The 23447-nt window shown below is 51.4% G+C and overlaps 3 protein-coding genes across 4 annotated transcripts in view; 2 read left to right on the top strand and 1 right to left on the bottom strand.

Moving 5' to 3' along the window:
* Window positions 1–566: 566 nt before the first annotated feature.
* Window positions 567–5874, top strand: LOC100898137 (uncharacterized). 2 transcript variants are annotated; one of them, XM_018640309.1, is made up of 3 exons: window positions 567–678; window positions 2832–2949; window positions 4027–5874. In XM_018640309.1, the coding sequence occupies exons 2-3, from the start codon at window positions 2905–2907 to the stop codon at window positions 4852–4854; spliced, it is 873 nt and encodes a 290-aa protein (XP_018495825.1). In that variant the 5' UTR covers window positions 567–678; window positions 2832–2904; the 3' UTR covers window positions 4855–5874. The 2 variants fall into 2 exon arrangements, with proteins under 2 accessions (XP_018495825.1, XP_003745285.1); XM_003745237.2 differs by lacking the exon at window positions 567–678 and adding an exon at window positions 2417–2504.
* A 637-nt stretch (window positions 5875–6511) lies between these two features.
* LOC100905438 (vitamin K epoxide reductase complex subunit 1) lies at window positions 6512–7321 on the bottom strand. The gene has a single exon (XM_003745286.2). It carries the CDS (start codon window positions 7239–7241, stop codon window positions 6723–6725), a length of 519 nt encoding a protein of 172 aa, XP_003745334.1. The 5' UTR covers window positions 7242–7321; the 3' UTR covers window positions 6512–6722.
* A 1679-nt stretch (window positions 7322–9000) lies between these two features.
* ko (Stork-head domain-containing protein knockout) overlaps window positions 9001–23447 on the top strand; it is a 64261-nt gene continuing 49814 nt past the window's right edge. Inside the window, exon 1 of the mRNA XM_029112019.1 lies at window positions 9001–9352. Within this exon, the coding sequence (XP_028967852.1) occupies window positions 9001–9352 (352 nt within the window). The remainder of the gene's footprint in view (window positions 9353–23447) is intronic.

Here is a 23447-nt window from a genome sequence, read left to right as displayed (position 1 = left end):
GATTGACAGACGGCATGCTCGTCATTCGAGCGGAATAGATATCCCACATCGCGGCTATGATCTCGCGGTGGAAAGTGATCGTAGCGGCTTAAAAAACTTCATCCCCAAGTTCAAAGTGCTCTCCGTGTAAAACTCTCGCTAAACCACGTTGGAGACACCGGACTAGACGGTCTTAGATATGGAGCTCTCTGGACCGAACCTACGGCGTAACGGACCAAGGTGAGGAGTCCGAGCATGACAACTAGCCAAACAAGTTTCGACTCAATTATTCAAGCTAGAAAGGTTTCGACAAGAAAAAAATGAAGCGGGGCTACAGGATTCGGAGCGTGATCGCTGAGCCGCTGAGTTGTGCTTATGGTTTATGGCCCTCTGGCGGTGAGCGCATGCGCGAGCGGCTATGCCATGTAAATAAGAGAATGCGAGACGCTCATGAGCAGAACACAGCGTGACTCTTTCTCTCGGCACAGGAACCTCGTGTGGTGGAGTTCTGGTGTCGAGGCCAACATTGAGACATTCTAAGGAATTCTCAATATTGGCCTCTGAACTGCGAACATATCTTTCCGCCTTTAATCTCTCTGTTGATCGGAGTAACTTCAGCCGGGAATCCTTTCGTTCCCGAGGAGCTCCGGAGAAACTATCGGCTACTTCGCACTCATTTCATACACGGCGTCCCTCCCGGTAAGCTTACCTTATCAGCTCATGCAGAGAATCGTCTCTCGCAATCGCTTTGAAACCTAGACGGACTGATCGCGGGCTGACATCGCGATCCTTGATGATCGTATGATACAATCGTCGGTAGAACTGCACATGTGGCGGCTTTGAGGCGGCTGGAATCGCAAGCTGATCGGATTGCCGGAGCTTGAATCGGTCCGTCGAGTAGTAGACTTCCCTAGAAATCATCCATCTCTAGTCGATGCAGTGGCGTAGCCAGGACGGGGCGATCGAGCGTTCGTCCCCCTTCCCCGTGATTTTTCCCGAACCGTGTCAGGGCGACGCCTGTCTGCTCCCATGACGGCTACGGGCGTGAAAATCTCGGCATTTCAATTCAAACGTTCACCCGTTCCGCCGAATAACTTGTAGTAGACGCCATTGCAGCTTGCGAAACTATTTATAACTTTTATATCGGCATGAGACCGAGATCTGATGATTCTGTGAATCTCCCGCGGAGCTCGAAGAAAAATTACGCCCTCACCCCCCAAAAAAATGGGGTTTCTATAGTGCAAGATTTTCTGGATGCGGAAGATTCTGAGAGACGGTCTTAACTCCAGACAGAGAAAACACGGTCACGATCGGTAAGGGGTCTGTTTGGCTGGTGAATGCAGCCCGGCAGCTCGCTGTCTTTAACGGATGCTGTGAGGGACACGTGTACTAAGCCCATGATCTGACTCACTGTGTCACTGTGGGAGTTCTACCTTACTCGGAGAATTCGGGCAATATCTTCCTCCTCAATCCTTTACCTGAGGACGTAGGATAAATGAGGCTCGGCAATCGTCTTCGAAACGAACATTTTATTATTCAAAGATCGTCAACGTATCTGGAACGATTTCGTTTCACTACAACCGTATTCTCTCGATTTATATCCATCGGATCGTAGCGCTACCGAATCGTTTTTCCATAAGGCACCTCGTATGGGATCGTTCTTCTTCTAATTATTTATCAGGAGCGTGGAGAAGGCCGTAGTGGCAGTATCGGATAGCTGGAAGCTCGAGAAAAAATTCCGCCCCCACCCCCAAAAAAAATGGGGTTTCTTTAGTGCAAGATTTTCTGGATGCGGAAGATTCTGAGAGACGGTCTTAACTCCGGACAGAGAAAACACGGTCACGATCGGTAAGGGGTCTGTTTGGCTGGTGAAATGGTGAATGCAGCCCGGCAGCTCGCTGTCTTCAACGGATGCTGTGAGGGACACGTGTACTAAGCCCATGATCTGACTCACTGTGGGAGTTCTACCTTACTCGGAGAATTCGGGCAATATCTTCCTCCTCAATCCTTTACCTGAGGACGTAAGATAAATGGGGCTCGGCAATCGTCTTCGAAACGAACATTTTATTATTCAAAGATCGTCACCGTATCTGGAACGATTTCGTTCCACTATAGCCGTATTCTCTCGATTTATATCCATCGGATCGTAGCGCTACCGAATCGTTTTTCGATAAGGCACCTCGTATGGGCTCGTTCTTCTTCTAATTATTTATCAGAAGCGAGGAGAAGGCCTTGGTGGCAATATCGGATAGGTTGTTGGAGCCAGGAATTTCGCAAGCGATTCCAGGTTTCCAGCAATGCTCAAGGGATCTCATATAGAGCTCTACTCGGTCGGCAATCATAAATTCCCCTTCTGGTCTTTGGCAGCTCGGTCCACGGGAGAGGAGGCGGCGAGAGAAAGGATGCGAATACGTTGTGGCGGCACGGCCCTCACTTCTACGACGCAGTTCAGTGAGCGAATTGCCTTATCCTTGCGGGCACCACGACGGCGCTGGGCTCCTGCGCCACGAGCGACGCTAAGATCGGTAAGCCTATCGCTGATTTTGTTATTTCTTTGAGCGGAATAATCGTGATTCCGAGACCCTCAGGAATTCTGCGAGTTTGGCTCTCTGATACTTCGACGATGACCGAGAACTGAGTGCAACTACCCGGTTTACCATTCGAGAAAGTTCGAATCGGAAGTGATGAAATATCATGGGTGGCTAGCCCTAGATCTTTACAAGATACCGTCACTCGAGCACTCGATATCGTGCGAATATTGACCGTTAGTTGCGGGTAGCGAGTTCATGATATGCTCATGACGATGGGCTGGGCGAACGGCGGATAATCGGATTCATGTGTTTCTTTCACAGGTCAGCTCAATACCACCAAAGATCGCGAGCCAGCTGCGGAGCCTACGGGTCTCTAGTGCTTGATTTCCGAACGATGGCCAATCAGGATGATCTTCGTTTCCTTCGTCCGAATTCGAGGGTGAGTGTTTCCTGTGTTGCATGTCGGAGACGGAGAATCACGAGCGAAGTCCATCTGCTCGAGAAAAACCTCAGGCTGGTCGAGAACCTTCCATGGCTCTTCGTTTCGGGAACGGGTCGATTCAACCACCCTTCCCCAACAACGGAATTCGCCCGATCTGGGTGTTTCCAGAGAGTTCGAGCTGATCCTCGTCCGCTTGGAATAGATTAAGACTGCATGAGTCATCGCTCCCCGGGGACCTAGGCTTAAGAGCATAGACGCCTTGCTTCATTTCTGTGGTGCGACCTATGGATTCCATGCAAGCGTCTATGTTTCAACTTGATCGTTGAGAGGCGACACGACGGCATGTGGCTGCCACCGAGACCTGTGGCAATGCGGATCGTTCTCGAAAATAAGAGTCGCTGAACATTTCCGTCATAGCGTCAGGGAGGAGAATACACATGAATCGAATAGTTGTCGGGCGAAGCATATCACGACGCCGTCTAGGAAACGATCAGGTCCCTATATGGATAGGGACCGATCAAGCCGGTCAGTGGATTTTTTTGGTTGACTCCATGCAGCCAAGCGGCGTCCAGCACAGGCATCGCTCATGAGTTCTCAATGAGCGAGTCGATTGGCTGTGATCGTCAAGGGGATAAAGTCACAGGATCATCTCTCGGTGAAATACATGCCCGGGCATGTTCCGAACTGCGACGAGGTGCCCTTCCACCAGATAGTGCCTCGGCATCAGACATTGTTTATCTATTTTTCATCGCGGCCTGGAGTTACTCTCTTTCTGAAAGCAGGGCATATCGGAGGGTACCCGTTGATCATGGAGTGCCCTCGAATCGGTGAATATACGGGTTGTCGGAATCCGCATTTTTGCGGATGCGTAAGGTTTACCTCCGCTTGCTCCATGTGAAGAACCGCCGGGGAACTTCCCGTGGAAATCATGGCGTACGCACTCCTGCCCACGTGGGCGAAATCGCGAAAGAATAAGCTGTGAACTCCGTCTCGTCAGCATCCAAATTATTACCGTCATCCTCACACCCCATCAACCGGAACTCTGTCTCAATTACCGAAATTCGTATTTTCCAGGTGCTGTCTACTCCGACCGCATCTCCGCGTTCGTCTTACGAAGGGAAACTGAGAGCCTGCTACGAAGAATTGGCGAAACGGATTAAATCAAGGAATGTCGAATTTGAAGTATTCTACTGGCACTTCGTTGGGAAATTTGGAGACCATGGTAACGGCGCTGACAAAAACCTGTTGGGCGCGCAAGACCAAGCGGGTCTTTTGGAAGCCCTGCTTCTCACATTCACTGTGGAAATCCGGGATGGATACACCTACCTCCATCTCTCTCGGCCATCGAGGATGGACTCCCTCGGGATCCCTCAGAAACCTTTAGAGAAGGGTTCCGATGTGAACATCCGCGTGACGGAATGCTTCCGCGAAAGAGAGTTCATCCGAGTTAACTTCCACTTGAAAGAAAACGAAGCCGAGCTCTCACGGATACAAACCTTCATGAACCTCCGCGGACTCGGAGGTTCTGTGTCTTGCTCTAAAGGCCGTATCTGCGCGGCCCCCTACATGGGTCCCGACGAGGTTCGGGACGGCGAAACTCCCGTTTATGCCCGAGCGGTCCTGCTGGACCACTCCAGAAAGGACCGTAAGTGCGTGCGCGTGCGCTACATCGATTTCGGTAGTATTGATTTCGTGGAAAGAGCTGCCCTGCGCAATATCAAAGCGGAATTCCTGAAAACCCCGGCACTCGCGCTCAAAGGCGTCGTTATCAACAGCGCGATATCCTCGGCCGATCGGCAAAGTCAGGCAACCCGCATGCGGGATGCTGACGAGATCAGCGTGCGGGTCCTAAAGTATGACAGGAAACTGTACCAATTGTACGTGCATCCTACGCACGACTAAAGCGATGAAATAACTCACTCCGAGGCTTCCTGGCGGGGTAAATGTCGAGAAACGCGAAGATTCGTGTTGAGGTCTCCCATAATTTCTCGTCCGGATAAGGTGTGTCCATGTGTTCTTCTTGATCATCATGGCATGATGAAACCAGCTTCGGGCATCAGTTGACGGCTATGAAAGGTGTGTCAAGGATTTCATGTGGTTTTTCGAGCGTCTTGTTCGAAGCATGACTTTCTTGAGGGAACGAGGCGACGTTGATGGAGCTTGTCTTGTATTACTACTACTGACTGAGATATAATTGTTGGTATTCATATACAACTCTCTGATTCAGCTCGACTGCGATGTATTATCTCCGTTTTCCGAGCTGGACTTCGCGCCTCATACTTAATATTAGTCATAGCCTGCTCCCTTGAGCAGCTGATGTTTCGAAGTTCACAGGATTTAAGTTTCTCTATGGATTGTCTAGAGAAACTTCGGAGTGTGAATCGGAAGGTGGAGTTTGCGCTGCCCCTCATTCGATGTTTCTACGGATCGACCATGAGGGTCTAATCCTGTGTGTTGCGACGATACTTTACGCGAGATGTTCCTTTATTTACCGGCGATGAAGCGTCAATTTCTTCGGGGTCTTTGTCGATTGATTCCTTCGCTCCCGCGGGGGTTATTGTACGACTAAGAATAGGTCGTCGTGCGATCGGTGTCGATTTCCATCCTCGAGCAGGGCATGGGATCTGAGTCGTTCTCGATTGTACGGGCTGCACTGTTTGCAGACGGATAGTGATGTATTCTACATGTCGATTGAGAGCGTCCGACCTGGTCGGCACTCCGCGTTGAGATGGAAGCAATGAATCATTACAGGGGTATCGAAGGAATCCACTTTTGTGAGAAACTCATATTGAACACGGGGGGGATGGCTCTGGAAGAGAGCTCAAAGAGAAAGATCGAAACTCGATCTACGATCTCGCGTAGCTGCAGTTCCACAGACTCCCGCCCAGGATATATTTTTCGTTGTGAGGAATAAATTATATAAATCAGACTTCATGAGTAATTGGTTTTGTCCTCCTTCCTGTGAGATTCACCCAGATATGGAATTGCGATCTCGTCTCCTCGAGTCTTCCCTTGAGTTATAGTGCCTCAGAATGAGAATGATCCGAGAAATATTCATTCGGTATAGCTTCTTGATTTCTCCGACCCTCGGGGCATCTCGCCGAGACCTATTTGTTCATCCCGTGAGGAAAAAGGTAACTCGCCGGAATGCATCCTCATCAGAGCAAGTCCATACAATGGGGGGAAAATGAAACCGACAACCCAGAATGCTCCTCTTGGGCTCGCGCACTGATCCATGGGTTGCCGGGACAGCGGAACGTCCCGAGACTGAATCGTGTCCTGGAAGAGCCGGGGCGAAGTTCGGCGGGGGTTCATGAGCCCCACGGCGGCGATGGGATACTTCAAGCACGATACCGTCTCTAGACTCTTGATGCCTGTCTCGGGGAGCTCCAGTGGCTGCTCCTCGAGCCTGGGTCCCTCCGTGATCCGGCTCGGTAATTATTGAAGGGAGTCGAGGTCATGAACTCATGGAGATGCTCATGACTCATGATCCAGAACCTGCGGCAGAATTTTGCAGCGTCGGACGCCGAAGAGAGAACCCGCGAAAATGGTATGATACCATGTCATTTCTTTTATTTATCGTTCACTGTCGTGTCTGCTCAAGCAACTTCGAAGCGGAGGATTCGAGCTTAACGGTCCTCTCCTTCTTCAGACATCAGGGAATTAGTCGGGGAGAGCTGCATTGTCGAGTTCGGCTCTTCCGACATGATGGCGAGACTCGGAGAGCAGTCCAGAACCGAACTCGCTCTTGAGAACAGAATCCCAAGGTTTCATTTGCTCTTCCCCACCCATTCTCCCAAGAAAACTTGCTGCTGGTGGAATGCCGAGCGAGAATAGGAGATAACAAGCAGCGAGAAATTGATGAGATACGTCGTCACGCAAACGAGACAGAAATCGTGGAGGACGAAGTAGAGAATCGATGCCAAGTAGATGGACATCAGGTTGGCTGCTATCGAGAGCACTAAAATCACTCGTAATGTCGAGGGCCAATCCAGGTACCCCAGCAGAAACAGGAACGAGTAGAACACCACACCGTGCACGCTGTTCGACGCGTTGAGCGGAGAGTCTTCCCCGAGAATCTGTCCCGCGACTCCGAAGCCCCTCGAGTAGTCCGAAGTCAGAACCTTCGAGCAGCTCATGTGCTCAGATATGTCACATAGAGCGCGGTAATTTTCGTCGGCTGCCGCTGAATGTTTCACATGCAATGAATATAGAGACACTGAGATTCCGAAGACGCACAGCATTAGGTAGAGGGCTCTCATGGCGCTAGCGTGAGCTTCAGACGTCATTTTCGCAGCCAATGTTCGTCCAACGCCGGCCGTAGCTAGAGTGAAGTCACAGGAAGCGCGCTCCTTTTCCCGGACTCGCTCGAGGGGCAGATAGCTTCAATAAAACATGCAAATTCGCCGTGCCCCGCACTCGTGGAGGTCGAAGGTTCTCCTGACAAGGAAAAGGCTCTGCCCTATCTGCAGATATGCGTGAGCGCTGATTCGATTTCGAAATAGGGAGGATTAGCGCTCAGCTCGCTTTCGAACAACTGGAGCGCCCGGGACAACGTTCGACTGAAGACTTCTGCTGAGGAAGACGTCCAAGCTCCAGCAGCGTCTCCTTGGCTCCAGCTCTGCACGTCTGGGATCGCATTCACTCGATCTAACTGAATCAGTCAGAGACAATCGAGCTTCTATATGATGCCCCTCGATTTCCCTATCTGCATCTACATCGTAGGTGGCGCCACTGCGCTTTATTCTGGCGGCAAAGTTGAATTCTAGCCGTGACGGTTCGGGCTTCCTCAGTCAGGATCATGATCCTTCGTCCTTTGACACGCGAATCCTCACTCGGATAGTTCCGAGCGTCCGAAGTAAACAATTCCCTGATCATCTGAACCGTCATTTGCATGCGGCCTTCAATTTGAACTTTTCTCCAGTCCCCCGGGCCTTCCCCCCTCTGTCGGATGAATTCGTTCGGGTTCCGTTAGTAATGCAAGTTCCCCATGACACATGAGTGTGAGAGCTGTTCATTGTCCGACCCAAACGAGGGGCTCACCGATATCGAATGTCGACACATCTTCGATACTTCGGCGGGGGGACCTCTGATCTTGTTGCGACCGATCGGGGCAATTCGTCGAAACGATTACGGATTCGTGTTTACCGTCCCCTGTCGAGTTCCGTCCCGTCATGGGGAGAAGATTTATACGAGATCTTCAGAGACAGGCCGCGGGAACTCATTGACTGACTGATCCGATTCGTTTTGACCATTTCGCGAGCATTGACTCCTGTTTGATAGCCGAGGACCGCCTATGAGAATATGGAGGCCACCGAATTTCTCAGCACCTTATTCCGCGACCAGCAGAGAGCAGATCCAAGATACGTTTCAGATACCCCTGATCCGTTTCCTGCGGACGGAGAAATAAGTGCTAGGAAAATCGAAAATTGTGCATTCAACGAATCAAGATCGCTTTGGGTAAGACGAGGATGGAGGACATTGTGCTCGCATGTCAATCGACAGAAAACAAGAGGGACAGATCCCGCGTAGGTTCATCTCAGGCTTCGGTCTCGCCTGTTCACGGTTTCGCGATATTCACCCAGAGACTCATCGAGAGGTCCAAACCCGGTCTCCGCCAATAGCCGGGCTCCTCGAGACGGTCTGCCCGTGTCTACCGGGCGGAAATCTCGATCGCCTGCTCGAATCGTTCTTCCGAAGGCTTTCATGAAGAAACTGTTAGAGCTTGAGAGAATCGACTCTGCCTTGGTCGGATTTTTCAGCAGAGCTACGAAATATGGAAGGATATGCCCGACGTAACCAAAAGTTTGCCAACTCCCCGCCAGCGGGCAGCAGCAGTTCGCGGCAAGATGTCCAGAGCGTCGGGCAGACCCTCTCTTGAACGATCGCTGGCAGCCGAACTGGCTGCGCGCGCTCTACTGTCAGACCAGCTGTAGTTTAGCTTCCACTGTAGCAAGTCGTTTGCCGTTGCTTCCGACCGATCAGCCAGAGCCACCTGAGTGCCGCGAATGCACTTCTGTGAGTGAAGTGAGCTATCGAAAGGCGACGATGGCCCCTGACATGGGACTCGGGGTGGCCTCCTCGAGATATCAACGTGTGCTCCTCCTGAAAAACTGCCTCGCGATTATCTGCAGAGATCGTCGCAAGTTATCACAGCAGGCGAAGTCGAAAGACGCCCATGTTGACGGTTGGACTCTTTTCAAGAGCTTCGTGCGTGAGAACTCCCAATGCTTCTGGAATCAGTGTCTGGTGCAATGCGTCCAGTCGCTGGAATATCGCGGATACATCGTTCCGACCACAATCCTCGTGTCAGGAGGAGAGTACTCCTTGGATGTTGTGCGTTCAGCTTGGGCTCGCAGAGCGTTGAGACCCCCCATTGGATACGATATTCTTCGTCTAGGTGAGTTCGCAATGTTCCACTCGGTGCTCCCTTGTCGGCCTCGGCTCAAAAATTGACGATATCCAGATAGATAAGGAGGCATCTCCGATCGGGGAATTCCCGTGCATGGAGTCCGATCTTTGAGAGTGAGATTCGACTCGACTCCGTCGTTTTCCTCATCGGGCCTCACAAACCACAGGGCAGACTTGTTCCGATGCCAGAAAAAAAATTGTTTCCGAGAGAAAAATCACATCGCTTTCTCCGTACGAAACATCCTCACTTTTTTTCCCGGATCCGATGAGGCCGTTTCTGTATAAGGCACCTAGTCATCGGATGGAAATTTCACTGAAACATCCGATGCGGAGCCCCGTGCTCCGGTAGGATTCAGGCGCCCGGAATCCCTAGATTGAAACGAAACTCTCCGCCCGGAGTGATCTGCGTGCCGGGAAGTCTGCTCTAAATAAGAGAAATTTTCTATTATCATCTCCGCGGTTCAGAGGTGAAACCGGCGTCCGCCTGACGATCCTTGCGTACGATAAAGCATTCGGGAGCAATTCACGACAAGACCCCGTCGTGGTCGCGCGGTCTCAACGGCACTTTCCCAAAGACTCTGGTGTCGCAAGAGGCAGATCGACTCTCAGGGTCTTTTAGAGTTTGTCACTTCGGCCGTCGGCTCTCAGGAGCTGTTATTAAATTTCTATCGGTTGAACGGAGAGAGGGCCCCTTTAGAGCTCTATTGTGCTTTTGCCGGCGGCAACGTTGATGGTGGTGGTGGTCGTGGTGGTACTTGCCAGCGCGGTGAATAGCGCACGGATTCACATGGGCTGGTATCGCTAGGTCGCGCTGATGCTTCTCGCGTTGGAATAGTAAACTCAACAAAGAGCGATTGCTCTTAAATAAGCGCTGGAGGAGCTCTATCCTTCCCGTAGAGCGGATACCATATCGAACTCACGAACGCACGCTCGTCAGCCGAGGGAACGGCACACGAACAAATCTGTTCGACCGAAGAGGATGACCCTCGTAGTTCGTCGGATCGTTGATCTCGTTCCGAATCCTCCCGCGGAGGGAAAAAAATCTCCCTCGAGAACGAGCTTCGAGATCTCTTGGCGAAGTCGGACCTTTCCCCGAGGACATCGATCGGGGAACGGTGTCGGGAGTCAGAGCTCTCGTGCGTCTCGCTCGCGGAGCTCGTCGCTTGTTCCGTGGTCGAAGATGATGGAAACTCCTGCAGTTCAGAAAATTCCCATCAGCTGTGCCGAATCATCAAGTCTAAACAAGTGAGGGCCGAAAAAACGGCCCCGACCACGAATACGATGCTGATGACGGTGGCAGCGACGGTGGAGCGCGATTAACTCCAGCAACTCCCGTCTGAGCAAACATCCGCGGGCGAGCTTCAATGAAGTTTCCATGGAAAAAGTTTCTCGACTGGCTCCGAGCGAGATGAGAAGCTGCATCTGCCGACGATGTGGCCGTTGTCGAGCGAATTCGAGGAGTTTAAGTAGGACAGCCCGGATAGACGTTCCGATATACAGACGAACACTTGATGATGCTCTACGTGAACTGCGGTTTCTGCTCGTCAGAAAACTCTCTCGCTCGCAGCGGTGCATTCGATTCTGGTACGAGTTGAGCCAGTGTTCGGCTCGAGCAGAACGTCGAGCCGTAGCAGGTGGTCGCTGGCCTTTGATGCCTTTGTCGTCGAGCTCGCCGTCGCTTTCCTCGGTCTAACCTGCCGCTTGTAATGTTGGCTGGACAGCTGGCTGGTCGGTTGCTTTACCTGCTCGCACTACTGCACACTACGACTCATCTGACATAGCACATTTCCTGTCGAATGTTTTGATCAGCACAACTTTGGCTGGAGTTTCTATTCTTCTGACGGCTTTCCTCATGCGTTTCCCGTTCACGTTTGCTACGCCAGACTTGTATCGAGGATCGGAATCTGCGGTCGAGAGGACCGGTCGCGCAGGACTGGCACGCTGGATCGGATTAGCACGCTATCTAGAGTGGGCGGGCGAAAAGAGCGACCCACGGTCCGACGTCGTTTCGGAATTTGAGAAGCTCGGGCTGATGGACATCGAGCTCGGGTTCTCGAGCCGATGGTGAGATAGCTGGGCGAAGATTCCAGGAGACCGGACACTCATCCAACGTGTCTTGGATCCGGCTCGATTCGTTGTTTATTCCGCTCGATTTTCCGCAGGAAACGCGATACGTCATGAAAGATTCATTTTTGTTTGTCGTTGAACGCTTCGACGTATCAACGCCTTCCTCTTCCTTTCTTAAGCGAACGACGACTTCATCGAATTTGAAAGCGAACGCGAAACTCGCAAAGTGCTCACTAGATATCGATGAGCATATATTCACCATTTTCGATGTCTGCCCTCGCATTTTCTACGCGTCGGTCGTATCTCCCCTGTCCGTTATTGAATGTTACCTCACTGTTGAATGAGTGGGCGTCTTACGTTCGCCGGCCGCTGTCGAAGTGCACGATGTAATCACCACCTGCGATTAAATTACAATGGTCGCTAGATTTCGTTATAGAGAGGCGGAGATCCTCATCGAAATGAACGACAAACATTGTTCGCTGCGACCGTTTTCGGTGCATGGATCATCATACTTCCAGGAGGACGGTGCGGCCGGGTAACTTGCCGCGACGGCTAAGGCGATGAATTTCCCCCCACGAACAATCATAGCGCTTTGTCCGATATGATCGCTCGTTGTGACTTGTGACTACCTCTGACCGATCTCTGCTCATTCACCGAGTCAGAGCAGGATCGGGGCGTACTGCGGCCTGCGACTCAATCGGAATCCAGGACGGGCACGATATTCAGCCCACGACGCCGAGAACAAAATTATTATCAATGTTCAGCTTGTCTTCTCTTAAACTTGCAAGAAGAGGACGCATCCGCCATCTCGCTCGGTCGATCTTTCCGAGAAGGTGGGGGTTCTACCGTCAAGACAACGAAGCTGAAAGGATCGGACTACATCGATGTACCTCGTGGAATGGAGGCGGGTTCCCTACAATCGGGATATACCGTGACGAGGTGCGAGTTTATGCCGACTCAGTACTGTCTAGCCGCTCGTCGAGATTGAGTCGGAAACAGCATGCGTAGCTTGTGGTGGATACTCCTGGTGACCTCTGTAAATATCTGCGATTCCTACCCCGTATTGCCAAGAGAAGATTCGCCAACTTCAGATGTGGTGGACACAGTGTTCACGAGCCCGGCTGTGACGATTTTGAATTTTTTCAAGAACGCCATCCGATGGATTTATTCCGGTCTAAGACAATTGTTCGCTTTAGTCGTGAAGTTTGTCGCTGACCTGTCGTACGGAGTGTTCATCGTGTCAGCGATCTTGATTGCCATAATCGTCGTATGCAACGAATTCGCTTGCCGATATTGCGCTCGACGAATCAACTGGAGGAGGAGAAGGGACCATGAGAACAGACTGAGAGTCCTCAGAGATCTCTCAAGTCGTCGTGACTTCGGCGATGTGAGTCATCTAACCCACGAGATCGTCAGAAGATTTCCGGACTCTCCGCAGACACCACACGAAATCGGATCGGAAGCACGGACTGAAAACAAGAAAGTCGAGCTTGTCGAAGGCCTCCCATGTGTTAGCGGCAGGAGTAAACCCCTGATCAAACCGAAGGTATCCGGAACTCGGAGCGAGACTCCGAGTGCGGATTCAAATGCTCCTGTCGGAGAAGCTCGCCGAAACATAGAGAGCTCCAACGGATAGTTCGCTGGACCCGTTGGGGGAAGCAGGAAAACTCGGAATCGAATGATTCCGGGGAACCCCGGGAAAAATGAGATCTGGACATGAGTGATCGCGGGGCGGCACGGACTAGAACATGCGACAAGTCCTTGACCGCGAGGACTCGACTACAAGTCGTACTAAAAATGACTTATGCAATGGGAAGATTTGCAAACATCAACAAGGGGAGCATAACTGCCTAAGAAACCGAGGGATTGTCTCGGCATGCCCTATCGCCTGTTTGCTGACTGACTAAGTGAGACGCTGGCTGGATCGGATTCAATGATGTCACCGGAGTATTTGTGATAGGTCGCTCGCTTTGTCGGTTTGCCGCTCGCTTGGCATTCTTCGATTGCAGAAGGGTTCTCGATGTCGGACAAAACCCGAGTTAGGGACCAGTGTCGGCGGCGGGGCGTATGGATCGATGGAAAGATGAACCAACGAACGGACGACCTAGCTCCCCCCCCCCCGGCTGATGTTTTCCTGCGAGCTCTGTCCAACAAACACTCATTGTCTTGCCGACCGACGGAGACTTATCGGAAGTTGGGCAATGAAACTTTTGGAATCATCGTCGTGGCGGAGCATTTTGTCGTAATCGAGCGGCAGACGACGCTTCGGCCTAGCGGACCAATTGTTCGCCCGGGCGGGAAGAGTCAGGTGTCTTCGGGAGGAGAGCTCGGCTGTCCCTCGAATGCTGGTCGTCGTGCCGGAAAATTCGTCGCGTCGTACGTCTCCGTGACTCTGTCGCCTGCTGATCATGACGGCTTCATTACGATAAGCGTCAATCCATCCGATAATGCGGAGCACCGCTGGGTTTATGATGGCGATTCGTTTCCAAAACGACGCCTCGCACAGCTGCGGTGTTCGACGACGACTGCACGGAAAAATAAAAGGAAATACAGTCAATGGGTTGTTGCTGGTTGTGGTCTTTAGACGTTGCTCGTCTCTTTCTGCGGACTGCTGTTTTTGTTTGTCGTCGTTATTCAGGAGTAGACGAGGGAAATGTATCGACCCCACGATCGCCACGTTTTTTTAATGGGAGACGCTTTTGTCGAAAGAAAAAAGCGCTCCGTTTTTTTGCGTCGTTATATAAAACTGGGAATATCTACCCTCTAAATCAAGGTCGCTCGGTCGGTGGTTCAATCATTTCGCGGCCCGGCCCTCTTCCGGAGCCCAACGGCTAGCCTTGTGCGGCGCGGCGAAGGCGATGCCCGATTCTTGTCCGGTTTTCACGAACACCTTGAAGGCTGACATGAAAGCTCTCGGGTTCCAAACCTCCGCGAGACATACTCTCCAGGAATGAATAGTCTCAGGCTTCAGGCTTCCTCAGGCCGATTGACTGAGGAACATCCTGCCGCACGGCCTGTGGGACCGTATTCGGCATTTCTCGGAGGGAAGTTCGGCTATGAGGAGTGTCGTCGCTCCCCGCAGCTACGGACCATATTCCTGAGTCTGGAGAAGAAGCCATGGGTTCGAGATGAAAGTCTTCGGCCCGGTCGATAGCGGCTGCGGGAGGAACGACGAGGCGATGCGCGACCGTGCAGAGATTTGATGATTTCCACCTCTGGCATACGGACAACGGCACGCCGAGTAAGATTCAAGAAGTCAAAGACCATCTTCGAAAGCCGGAGCAAATATATAGTGAATCAGGTTGATATCGTGACTCTGGCAGTGACGCAGATTAGGTAAGAAGCATCCGAAACAGTCTAGAACGGTGGTTTCCGCTCCTTACGAGAAGCGTGAGACAACAAAATAGTGCGAGAAAAAGCAATATCCCAGTCGAGTTTACTCTCTGCCGACAAACATGACCTGCACGACAGGGGAATAACAATGTCGTAAGGATTTGCTTTCGAACTACTTGGTCTTTCTCAGATCTTCCGATGGTAACGCACCATGATCCGGTCGCAGGGAGCACTCCGATTTCCCCGAAATCAAATCGTCGCAGATATTGACCATCGGGACGCGACAAGGTCGGAGTGACGGTTTTCGTCGATCCTGGAATGAGGAATACTCTGAATGAGAAGAGATCGAAGGCTAATTCGGAACTAATCTATCGTCCTGTCTAGAATCGAGCACCTACTATCGACGAGGAAAATAGAAGAATCCCTCGTATTGCGGAGTGAAGTCAATAGAAGCGTGCGTACGCCCTGGAGTGTCACTGAATGACAGCTACCCGAGTGAGGGCGATCCTCCCCATGCTGATGATGATGACAAGTGCTGATGGGCTAAGCACACGTTTCATCGTCGATTGGAGCAATATTTGAAAGAGAGAGAGAGAGGGGGATATAGAGAAAAAAACATCGAGAATAACGGCAAAGACGGTGAATTTTGCCGTGTTTGACAGAGCCTCATCCAGCGAGCGAGAAGCGGTCACGTCATCTGTCAGGAACTGGGTGCGCTCCCTTGCATTTCTACACGTGATGTAATATTGGAAATTTTCATCGAAAGCCCTTTACGCGATCATCCAACTCACCACTAGAGGAAAGCCTCGCTCGGCCGAGGCTCTCCTGTCTCGAGATCGATCAGCAGCTGGTCGAAGCGCTTCCGGGTAGAGTGTGGGGACCTCGTCCGACCTTCGATACAGCCGGGAGATACTCGTTTCCGACCGTGCATTTGTCGGGGATTCCTGGCAGAAAACAGGCGCGACCGAATATTTCCTGATGGAATCAAGTTTTTTTCGCTGAATTATTTTTCCCCGGAGAGCCTTGAAAGCTCCAGCAGAGCGTTCAGGAGCTCTGGTCGTCTGAGCGTTTCTATTCTGACCGTTCGTTCTTCCGTTTATCGAGGCACTTCTGTTTCCGTGCCGTGCCACTTCGGTGATCTCCACGGTCACCGCGGTAACTCTGCTATCATCGTTTGATAGTCAAGGTTTGAATCTCAATGAGGCAATCCATTCCTTCTAGACATGGAAATCAAACATGTATTCAGAGAGATCGGAACTGCTCGCTCTGAACCTTCTTCGGAGCCAACGTTACGTCCGTGATCAGCGCTCGTTCCACCGGCCCATCTGTTAAGACACTCAGACAGCATGCTGCGCTGAAACGCCGATTCCGTCGATTCTTGTCGAGCTTCTCATTCATGGTTCGAGAGGGCAGCGAGATATTCAGTATTTCTCCGAGTCCGAGATCCAGCCTGGGAACTGGACCTTGTGCGCTACAGCATTGGTCGGTCCAGGACGAAGACAGACCGAGTCCGATAATTTTCTGCCGTTCCGACGAGCAGGAAAACGCTTTTGTCGTCTCCGGCTCTTCGTGTGAGTGGCTCTTTCCCTCACTCTGGCTCCATTGAGGCCGGTAGAAATAATTCGCTCCATAAACGGACGCTCGTTTGACCTTTAGGGGGAAGGAGCTACGAAATCTACCGCTCAAAATTCGATCCGGAGGCGAGCTTAATCGCAGGAGCAGTTTTTCGGTAATCTTCTGAATAAGTGAAACTCTGCTGTGGGTCGAACGTCTAAACAGTGCTGCTTTGAAGAGCGGTGCGACCTGATGGCATCAGGCGACTAACCAGGAGCGCAATCTAGTCAAGATCGGTTACGATTCACGGGAAGGCTTCCGACTTCTTCGACAGGGATATACGGAGTAAATTTATCTCTCGCACGTATAAATTCGTATTCGAGCGAATTCCCCATATTCGAACGGGAGGATTTAACCCTCCCGATGAGCTTCGTCGATCCCATCGGAGATGAGAACCATCATATATCGTCCGTGTCCGACAAAATGTAGACACACGGACGGGTTTATTCATTGTCTCGACATGACATGCCCCCAGGGCTGATTGATGACAAGCCAGCATCTGGCCGGAGTCAAAGATCTGCCTCAGTGTATGTCTTTTGATATGAAGATGGTCACAAGTGCCACACCACAGCCCGGTGGACGCCGGAACGTCTGACTGAGTGAGACGCAACCGTCGGTCAACCTGCGCCCAACACTGTTTCCGTTCCGCGAAGATTTATGTCGTGGCGACGAAATTAAGCTCCATCAAAATCCGCTGATGACAAGTTCCGATACGACGGCGCGGAACATCAGGCAAACATACGCGTGGATGGATGGACGGCTACGCTGATACCGCAACCCGCAAACAGACAAGGACACGCAGCGATTCGCTTAGGCGGCTCGTACCTATGATCGAACGACATCTTCGATTAGATTAACAACGACGACTCGATTCGTCTGCGCACGTTCGTCACCGCGTGAATCACGGCTCCTCCTCGCGAGAAACCACGCGAATCCAAAAATTCTTTCGCGTGGAGAGATTGAAGACCACCTGGAAGAGAATATTCAAGCTGACCGAGATGTTTATCGGGGAAAGAAAAAGATCTATGAGATCACCAAGATGGAGCAAAAGCGAATCAGGTTTCAGGGTGTTTTTTTCTTTTGAAAAACGCGCATGGTCTCTTCCGGGGAGATTCCGAGCATTTCCCTCATCTATAGCCCTCAAAGCTCCGTGTGACGTGCATCGGCGCGGCGTGAGAGCTTGATCCACGATAGAGTCTTCTCTTCACCGAGGAACGAGCAAACGTCGCGCTCGCTCCGACTCGAAGCGGGGATTCGAGAATGATTTTTAGCAGCAGAGGGGAGGGGAAAGGGATAATAGTGAAAGTGAGCTCCCGCCGATTCCTTGTCCCATCCATCGAGCCGCTGACTGAAAGTTGAAGAGTTTTCGGGTCTATGCGTCTACCGATCGACTTTCCTCTTCTAGCTTTCCGGCGCTTCAGTCGTCTTTTCGCTGGGACACCATGGAAACCCGCCAGAAAATCACGTTTCGTTCCGCCGAGACTGGTTCCCTTCCACGAGAAGAGACGCGAATCATCTCGTTTTTTACTATTGAACATCCCTCATAGAAATAAGGATTTCCTACACATTCGGATGGCAATCGTGAATCTGTACAGGAGACGGTGGGAGGATGATGAGTGTACGAGGAAGTTGGCGCGACGCCAAATTCTCCGAGGGATACGACCGTCATTGAGATTGCGGTTTCGGTTCAGGGTGGAGGGAGAGTGAAGGTCACGAACGGGGAGCTTCGGGATGAAGATTGTTCGTTCGCCTGACGAATCCGCAGTCAGCTCCCGCGCTCGACCCCGTTGCGAATTTCGGGGGCAATGCCCGAGCGTTCGGCAGAGATGTCTTCTCAGTCTCATGTGGTGATCGTAAAGGTTCCCGCCATGCATGTATGTGTTTGATCATGAATCAGTCCGGAAAACGGAAGAGTGCATTATTTCTCCGAGACAGAATCTTGCCGAGCACATAACGAGTTGATAATCGATTTCCAGGAGCCTTGTATGGTTCAAAATGCCGTTCATTGCGGTTCTAGGAAGCTCTCGGCAATCCTCATAAACCAATCATTCGGCTGAGATTGATCAGGATTGTTCTGCCGCTCTGAACAGTCGTAAACTTAATGTCGTGAAATACATATTCTCGCTTCCTCGGAACTAACAGCGGGTTGAGCGGGGCGTTTTCTAAATTCCATCTGTTGTTGTTGATGATGATGGAAACAGCAGCAGTGGTTGTAGTCGTGGTGGTGGTGTTGGTGGCGGCGGCGGCGGCGGTGTTTTCTAAACGGTCTATTTGTCTCCGGAAGCTCCGGAAGGAGAATAGGAAGAAGATGAACCCTCTAGTACCGAAATCCGCGGCTCTGGCTCCGAGCGATGAAGAAGTTTGTCTGCTGTAGGATCAGAGTTTCCTCCTGCTTTACTCGCTTTCTATTCATCTCACCGTTCGTCGTCATCATCGTCGTCGTTTTCTCCGGTTTCTTCCAAAGTGAGAAGGACCTCCGCCCATAATAAATACGAGCCCCCTCACACCCGTTGGAAGAGTGGATTGCGGGATGAATGAATGAATAGACGAATGAGCGAAGCCGGCAGCGAATGAATGAAATAACTCCGTCGCACAATTGTATAATTTAGTGTCCGAGTTATGGCATATTATATATGCAGCGCTTGACGAATGCCGTCCGAGATGACCGCGGCACTTAAAGTCGACTCTTGAAGACTTCGATGAGACGCGAGCGAGAGCCGAATGCGATGTGAGCTCCCAGCCGAAGTCAGGGAAACAGTGTTCGACGTTAGTCGACCTGGGGTGCGCAGCGAATTCCATCCGGCGTGAACGGAACGTAACAATGAAAGATAACAGATAATATTCATACTCGTAATAATCATGGCGGATGACGGAAGAGCCGCACCGGAACGACCGATGCTGCGGAGATCCGGTGGATGATGAAGTTTGTAGGTACATCTGATTTCTTTAGATTCTGGAATATTCCAGCCCTTCGGCAATATCCGTCAGGGGGGCCTCAGTCGACGATGGCCCGGAGTCCCTCGCGCATCCCTTGGTATAGCGCCTCAAAGCCGACGGGCGCTATTTCCTGCAAGCACGGCCGATTTGGATTCCGTGGAGTACTTCGCGCACCAGTCAACTGCAAAAATTAACTTTGCATCGAATCGAGTCCCGAGTCCCGATCCATCATCCGACAGGACACTTCGCGGTCCGCGGAACTCCGACCGGCCGTGGGTCGGGGCTTAGTGGTTTACGCATGCTGTGCGTTGAATCAAGATGATCGGACACATATGTAGAATCGGCGTCGCTTCCTTGATCCTATTCCCATATTCGTTAGCAGGAATCGTAAATCGTGATCGTAAATTGAAGCCCGACATTCTGGAGAGATGCCCTCAATCAAGGCGAAAGCCCAAAGAATGATTTCCCATAACACGATTCCAGCCGGTGTTGAATGCTCTGAAATAAGACCTTCTGGGACCTTCCGGTAGAGATCGGTGGGAGACCGAGACAGCTCGTGCGGCCCGAGGCAACGGGGTGTTCAGGAGAGCGAAGAAAAAACAACGGCTCTAAAGCAGATCACCGGCGTTTGATGGGAACGAGCGCTATTTTTTCCCTTTTTGTCAAGCTGTGTTATTGTTCGTGGATAGATCGAAGAAAGCTCGCCAACCACCCGAGAATATGAGTCGACTCGGGTCAATCACTAAGTCAGTCGCCAGCGCAGGGGGCGGGCACCTCATTTGAGACAGCGTCGTTGTTCACAGCAATCGACGCTTAAGATAAATTACAGAGATGGGAACGATCAGCCTGGTAATTAGAAGCTTGAGCGGAGTGCGTTCTCGAAAAAAAGTGTGAAGACTCAATGACCGAGCTTTGTGAGCAGCCGGAATATCACATCGGCGTCATCGCAGTATATTTGTCACCGCTAGGCGGGGAGCTATAGCTACCGCGGGTAGCGGTGATTCCGTTCGAATACCGCGGATTCGGACGACTACCTGCGATTTGAAAAATGAACGAGATCTGCGGCCGTTCAGCCAATCTGATTCCTACGGTGAACCCTCCGACGGCACCGATTGGGCCTGGTCGTTGCTCTTGTTCCTTTTCATTGTTTCGAAATGAAAAGTCCACTTTCTCGACAAACGTTCCCCGACTGAGTCGTGATGTTACCTTCGACGTTCCGTACGGTTATTAACGATGCATTCAAACGTCGAATCAACCCATTCCAGCTTCTGGCCTGGCAGCGGCACCCAAGTCGCGAATATTTGGCTTCTGGTCATTCCGTCAGGCACGCGCGCGAATGAGAGGCATTTTGTCAAACTGGCATCGAATCACTCATACCAAATAACATTCGCGCCGGTTCGTGGACATGGAGACCTTTGGTGCCGCGATTGGAAAACTATTCCGAGGCGGGACGGAGTCCCAAGGAATACTCAGCCGCTCGTTGGAAATCGATGTTTATTTGATATATCTATGACGAACGTTCCGATCGAAAACGGAACCAGAAACACAACGAGAAATGGCACAGAAAGCTGAACGACGGTTTATGTGCTTTACTCGGAATTCCTCGAGCGCTTTGAGTTATTGGTAGTTTTTGGGTCATAGTTTAGCGACGATATCGGACTTGGTCGCTTCGCTTAGTTTGTTGCTGGATATATATCGACAGCGTGGGTCGCTATAGCCTCGCATGACCCACGACTCTTGACGAAATCTCGACACGAACGGATTACTGCGACTCTTCCTGCTGCTGCTGCTCAACAAAAACAAAACCGTCCTCTGTGCGACGGTGTTCGAAAAATGGAAGTCTGCCCCAGTGAACGAGGCTGGAATTCGGGCCGCTACCTACTGCCTTTTACTCCTTCTGGAAACAACCAATAATCGAGGATCAGGCAGTCATGAGCTCGTTGAATATCCGCTGTATCTTCCCTTGCGAGGCAGTTTTCTCCCGCTGATGTATGTGCGTCAATCCGAAAATTGGAAGAAGTCGACAGTAATTGGCTCGAAGTATCTGATTAGGTCCCATCTGTGATCTTCGGAAAGATCAATCGAGAAACTCATGCGAGGCTTCGGGGAAAGGCGTCGGAGCCCGAAAATGAAGATTTTTTCCCGAATCCACTCCTCCGACCGCATAATTGTCGAAAAGTGTTCGATCTCTTTACGTCGAAAGTCGGCACCGCCTCCTGCTCGCTTGTTTTAGAAGCGACGACATTTGGTCACTTTGTTACGTTTGGATGAAAAAAGAGGCGCCGAAGCACGGATTAGACCAATCGATCGATTGAGTAGCCCGGGTCTCCGAGAAAAGCATCCGATTTATCGATGTGTTCCGTTGGACAGAAAAAAAATGTCGCTACTCTGCATGTCGTCGACGTCGTTGACGTCAGTTAATCGACTGTGTCATCGAAGTGCCTGAATCTTTTCGCTCCGCGTAACGGTATCGCTCATGATGATCATCAGTGGCCGTGCGGCCCGGCGGACGGTCGGCACAGCATCGTCGTTATCGTCGCGGCCACCATCATTCGTTGCCCGCTGCGAATTGATGAGAAAAGCATGGGGAAAAGAAGGAATCAATTCGGTTGTTCGCGTGCGACTTGCCGCGATCTGACCAACACGGATCCCTCTTGTAATCGTATCTTGATTTGATCAGTCTCAACTCCAGTGTTCCACACAGATCGGCAATCTATCGCCAATGGGTGGTCTCTCCTCCAATGGTGGTAAGCGAGAGCCGGAAGCCCTGGGCTAGGATTCGTCGGAGACAATTTGTCGCGGCGTCTGAGCACCGCGTTGAAGTGATTCGCCAGAACAAAGACAAACTTTTCTTCCCTCCGGAAAGTCCACGCCTCGTGGCCGGTGGGAAAGCTTTCTTCTCGTGACGTGTCTTCTTTGTACTAAAGACTCGCCTTCGTACAGCGCCCAGGGCTTTCGGGAAAACGATTTCGGACGGAAACGCTCGGTTCCGACAGTTTAATTGTTTCTATGCCTCATTCACTTGCCTCGATCAAATTTAAAGCACTTGATCCATTCTCATCGAATTCATTCGACCAAGCCCAGCTGAAAATTCGAGCTAGCTGAGCGTACTGTCGCGAGCCGAAGATGGATCTGCAAATCTTAGACTACGATCAAATACTACGACACTCGGATGATCGCGCTAAATTTTGCGTGACTGATCGACTTCTGTCATCGTTTCGCGCCAATATCGCAGCCGAAGTGAAAAGTGAAAAGTTTAGCACCGCCAAAGCCCAGGGGAGCGGCGGAGCTAATCCATTGAAGCGTCGCATAACGACCCGGAATCGGAAACGTCGTGCGACATTATTCAGTGTGATGATCCGAGAATGCCCCATTGCGGAGCCGGTATTCACCCCGAATTTCTACCGAATCCTCCCAAACCATCTCGTCGAGCTCGATGAGTGCCTTGTCGATGTGATTTCAGGCCCACACCGTGGGTCTGATGTACAGAGCCTGCTTGTTGGGCCGACCGCGAAGTCGGTAACCTCAAGTTGGAGAAAAGGAGTTGTATCATCGAATACGGACGGATTGACCCAAGCAGGATCATTTAAGAGACTCGCGGATCCAAGATTGCTGGTGATCGATTCCATTTTTCTCCTCGATCAGGTCCAGTCATTCGGAGTGATCGGCGATCTGGACAATTCTTCGTGACGCGTACGGCTGTCAGGACCGAAAAGGAGCTCTATTCGAATCACTATTCGCGAATTGGTCTCCGGTGTGGGATTCTGTTCGCCTCTGTCCTTCTCGCTGTGCATCCGTCAGTTGATCCTCTGAGAATCTTTCTTTTCGTTATTTCTCTGCGGAGCAGCCAAGAGGGACGAAAGCAGAGAGAAACGATTTCGATTGTCGTTTTCCTACGAATCGGCTCGGAATATGCGGGAGCCGGGGTCTGCATCGAAACTCTCCATCGGGTCACCTGCTCCATTAAGAATGAGAGGACCAATGTAGGGAGAAGGGGTGGAACGACGACGCTTCTGATCGCCTCCATGTATTGGGAAGCGTTCCTGCTCGGAGTTCCACCGCTCCTACCCGAGGACGTTTCGATGACGCTGTAGTGGAGGAGTTTCGTCCCACTTAGTCTGCATAGTTCTTTC

The sequence above is a fragment of the Galendromus occidentalis genome, unplaced genomic scaffold (genome assembly GCF_000255335.2).
Source record: "Galendromus occidentalis unplaced genomic scaffold, Mocc_1.1 scf7180000077480, whole genome shotgun sequence".
NCBI lineage: Eukaryota > Metazoa > Arthropoda > Arachnida > Mesostigmata > Phytoseiidae > Galendromus > Galendromus occidentalis.
The sequence above is the reverse complement of the archived record's forward strand: the minus strand, read 5'-3'. Positions and strand labels throughout refer to the sequence as shown.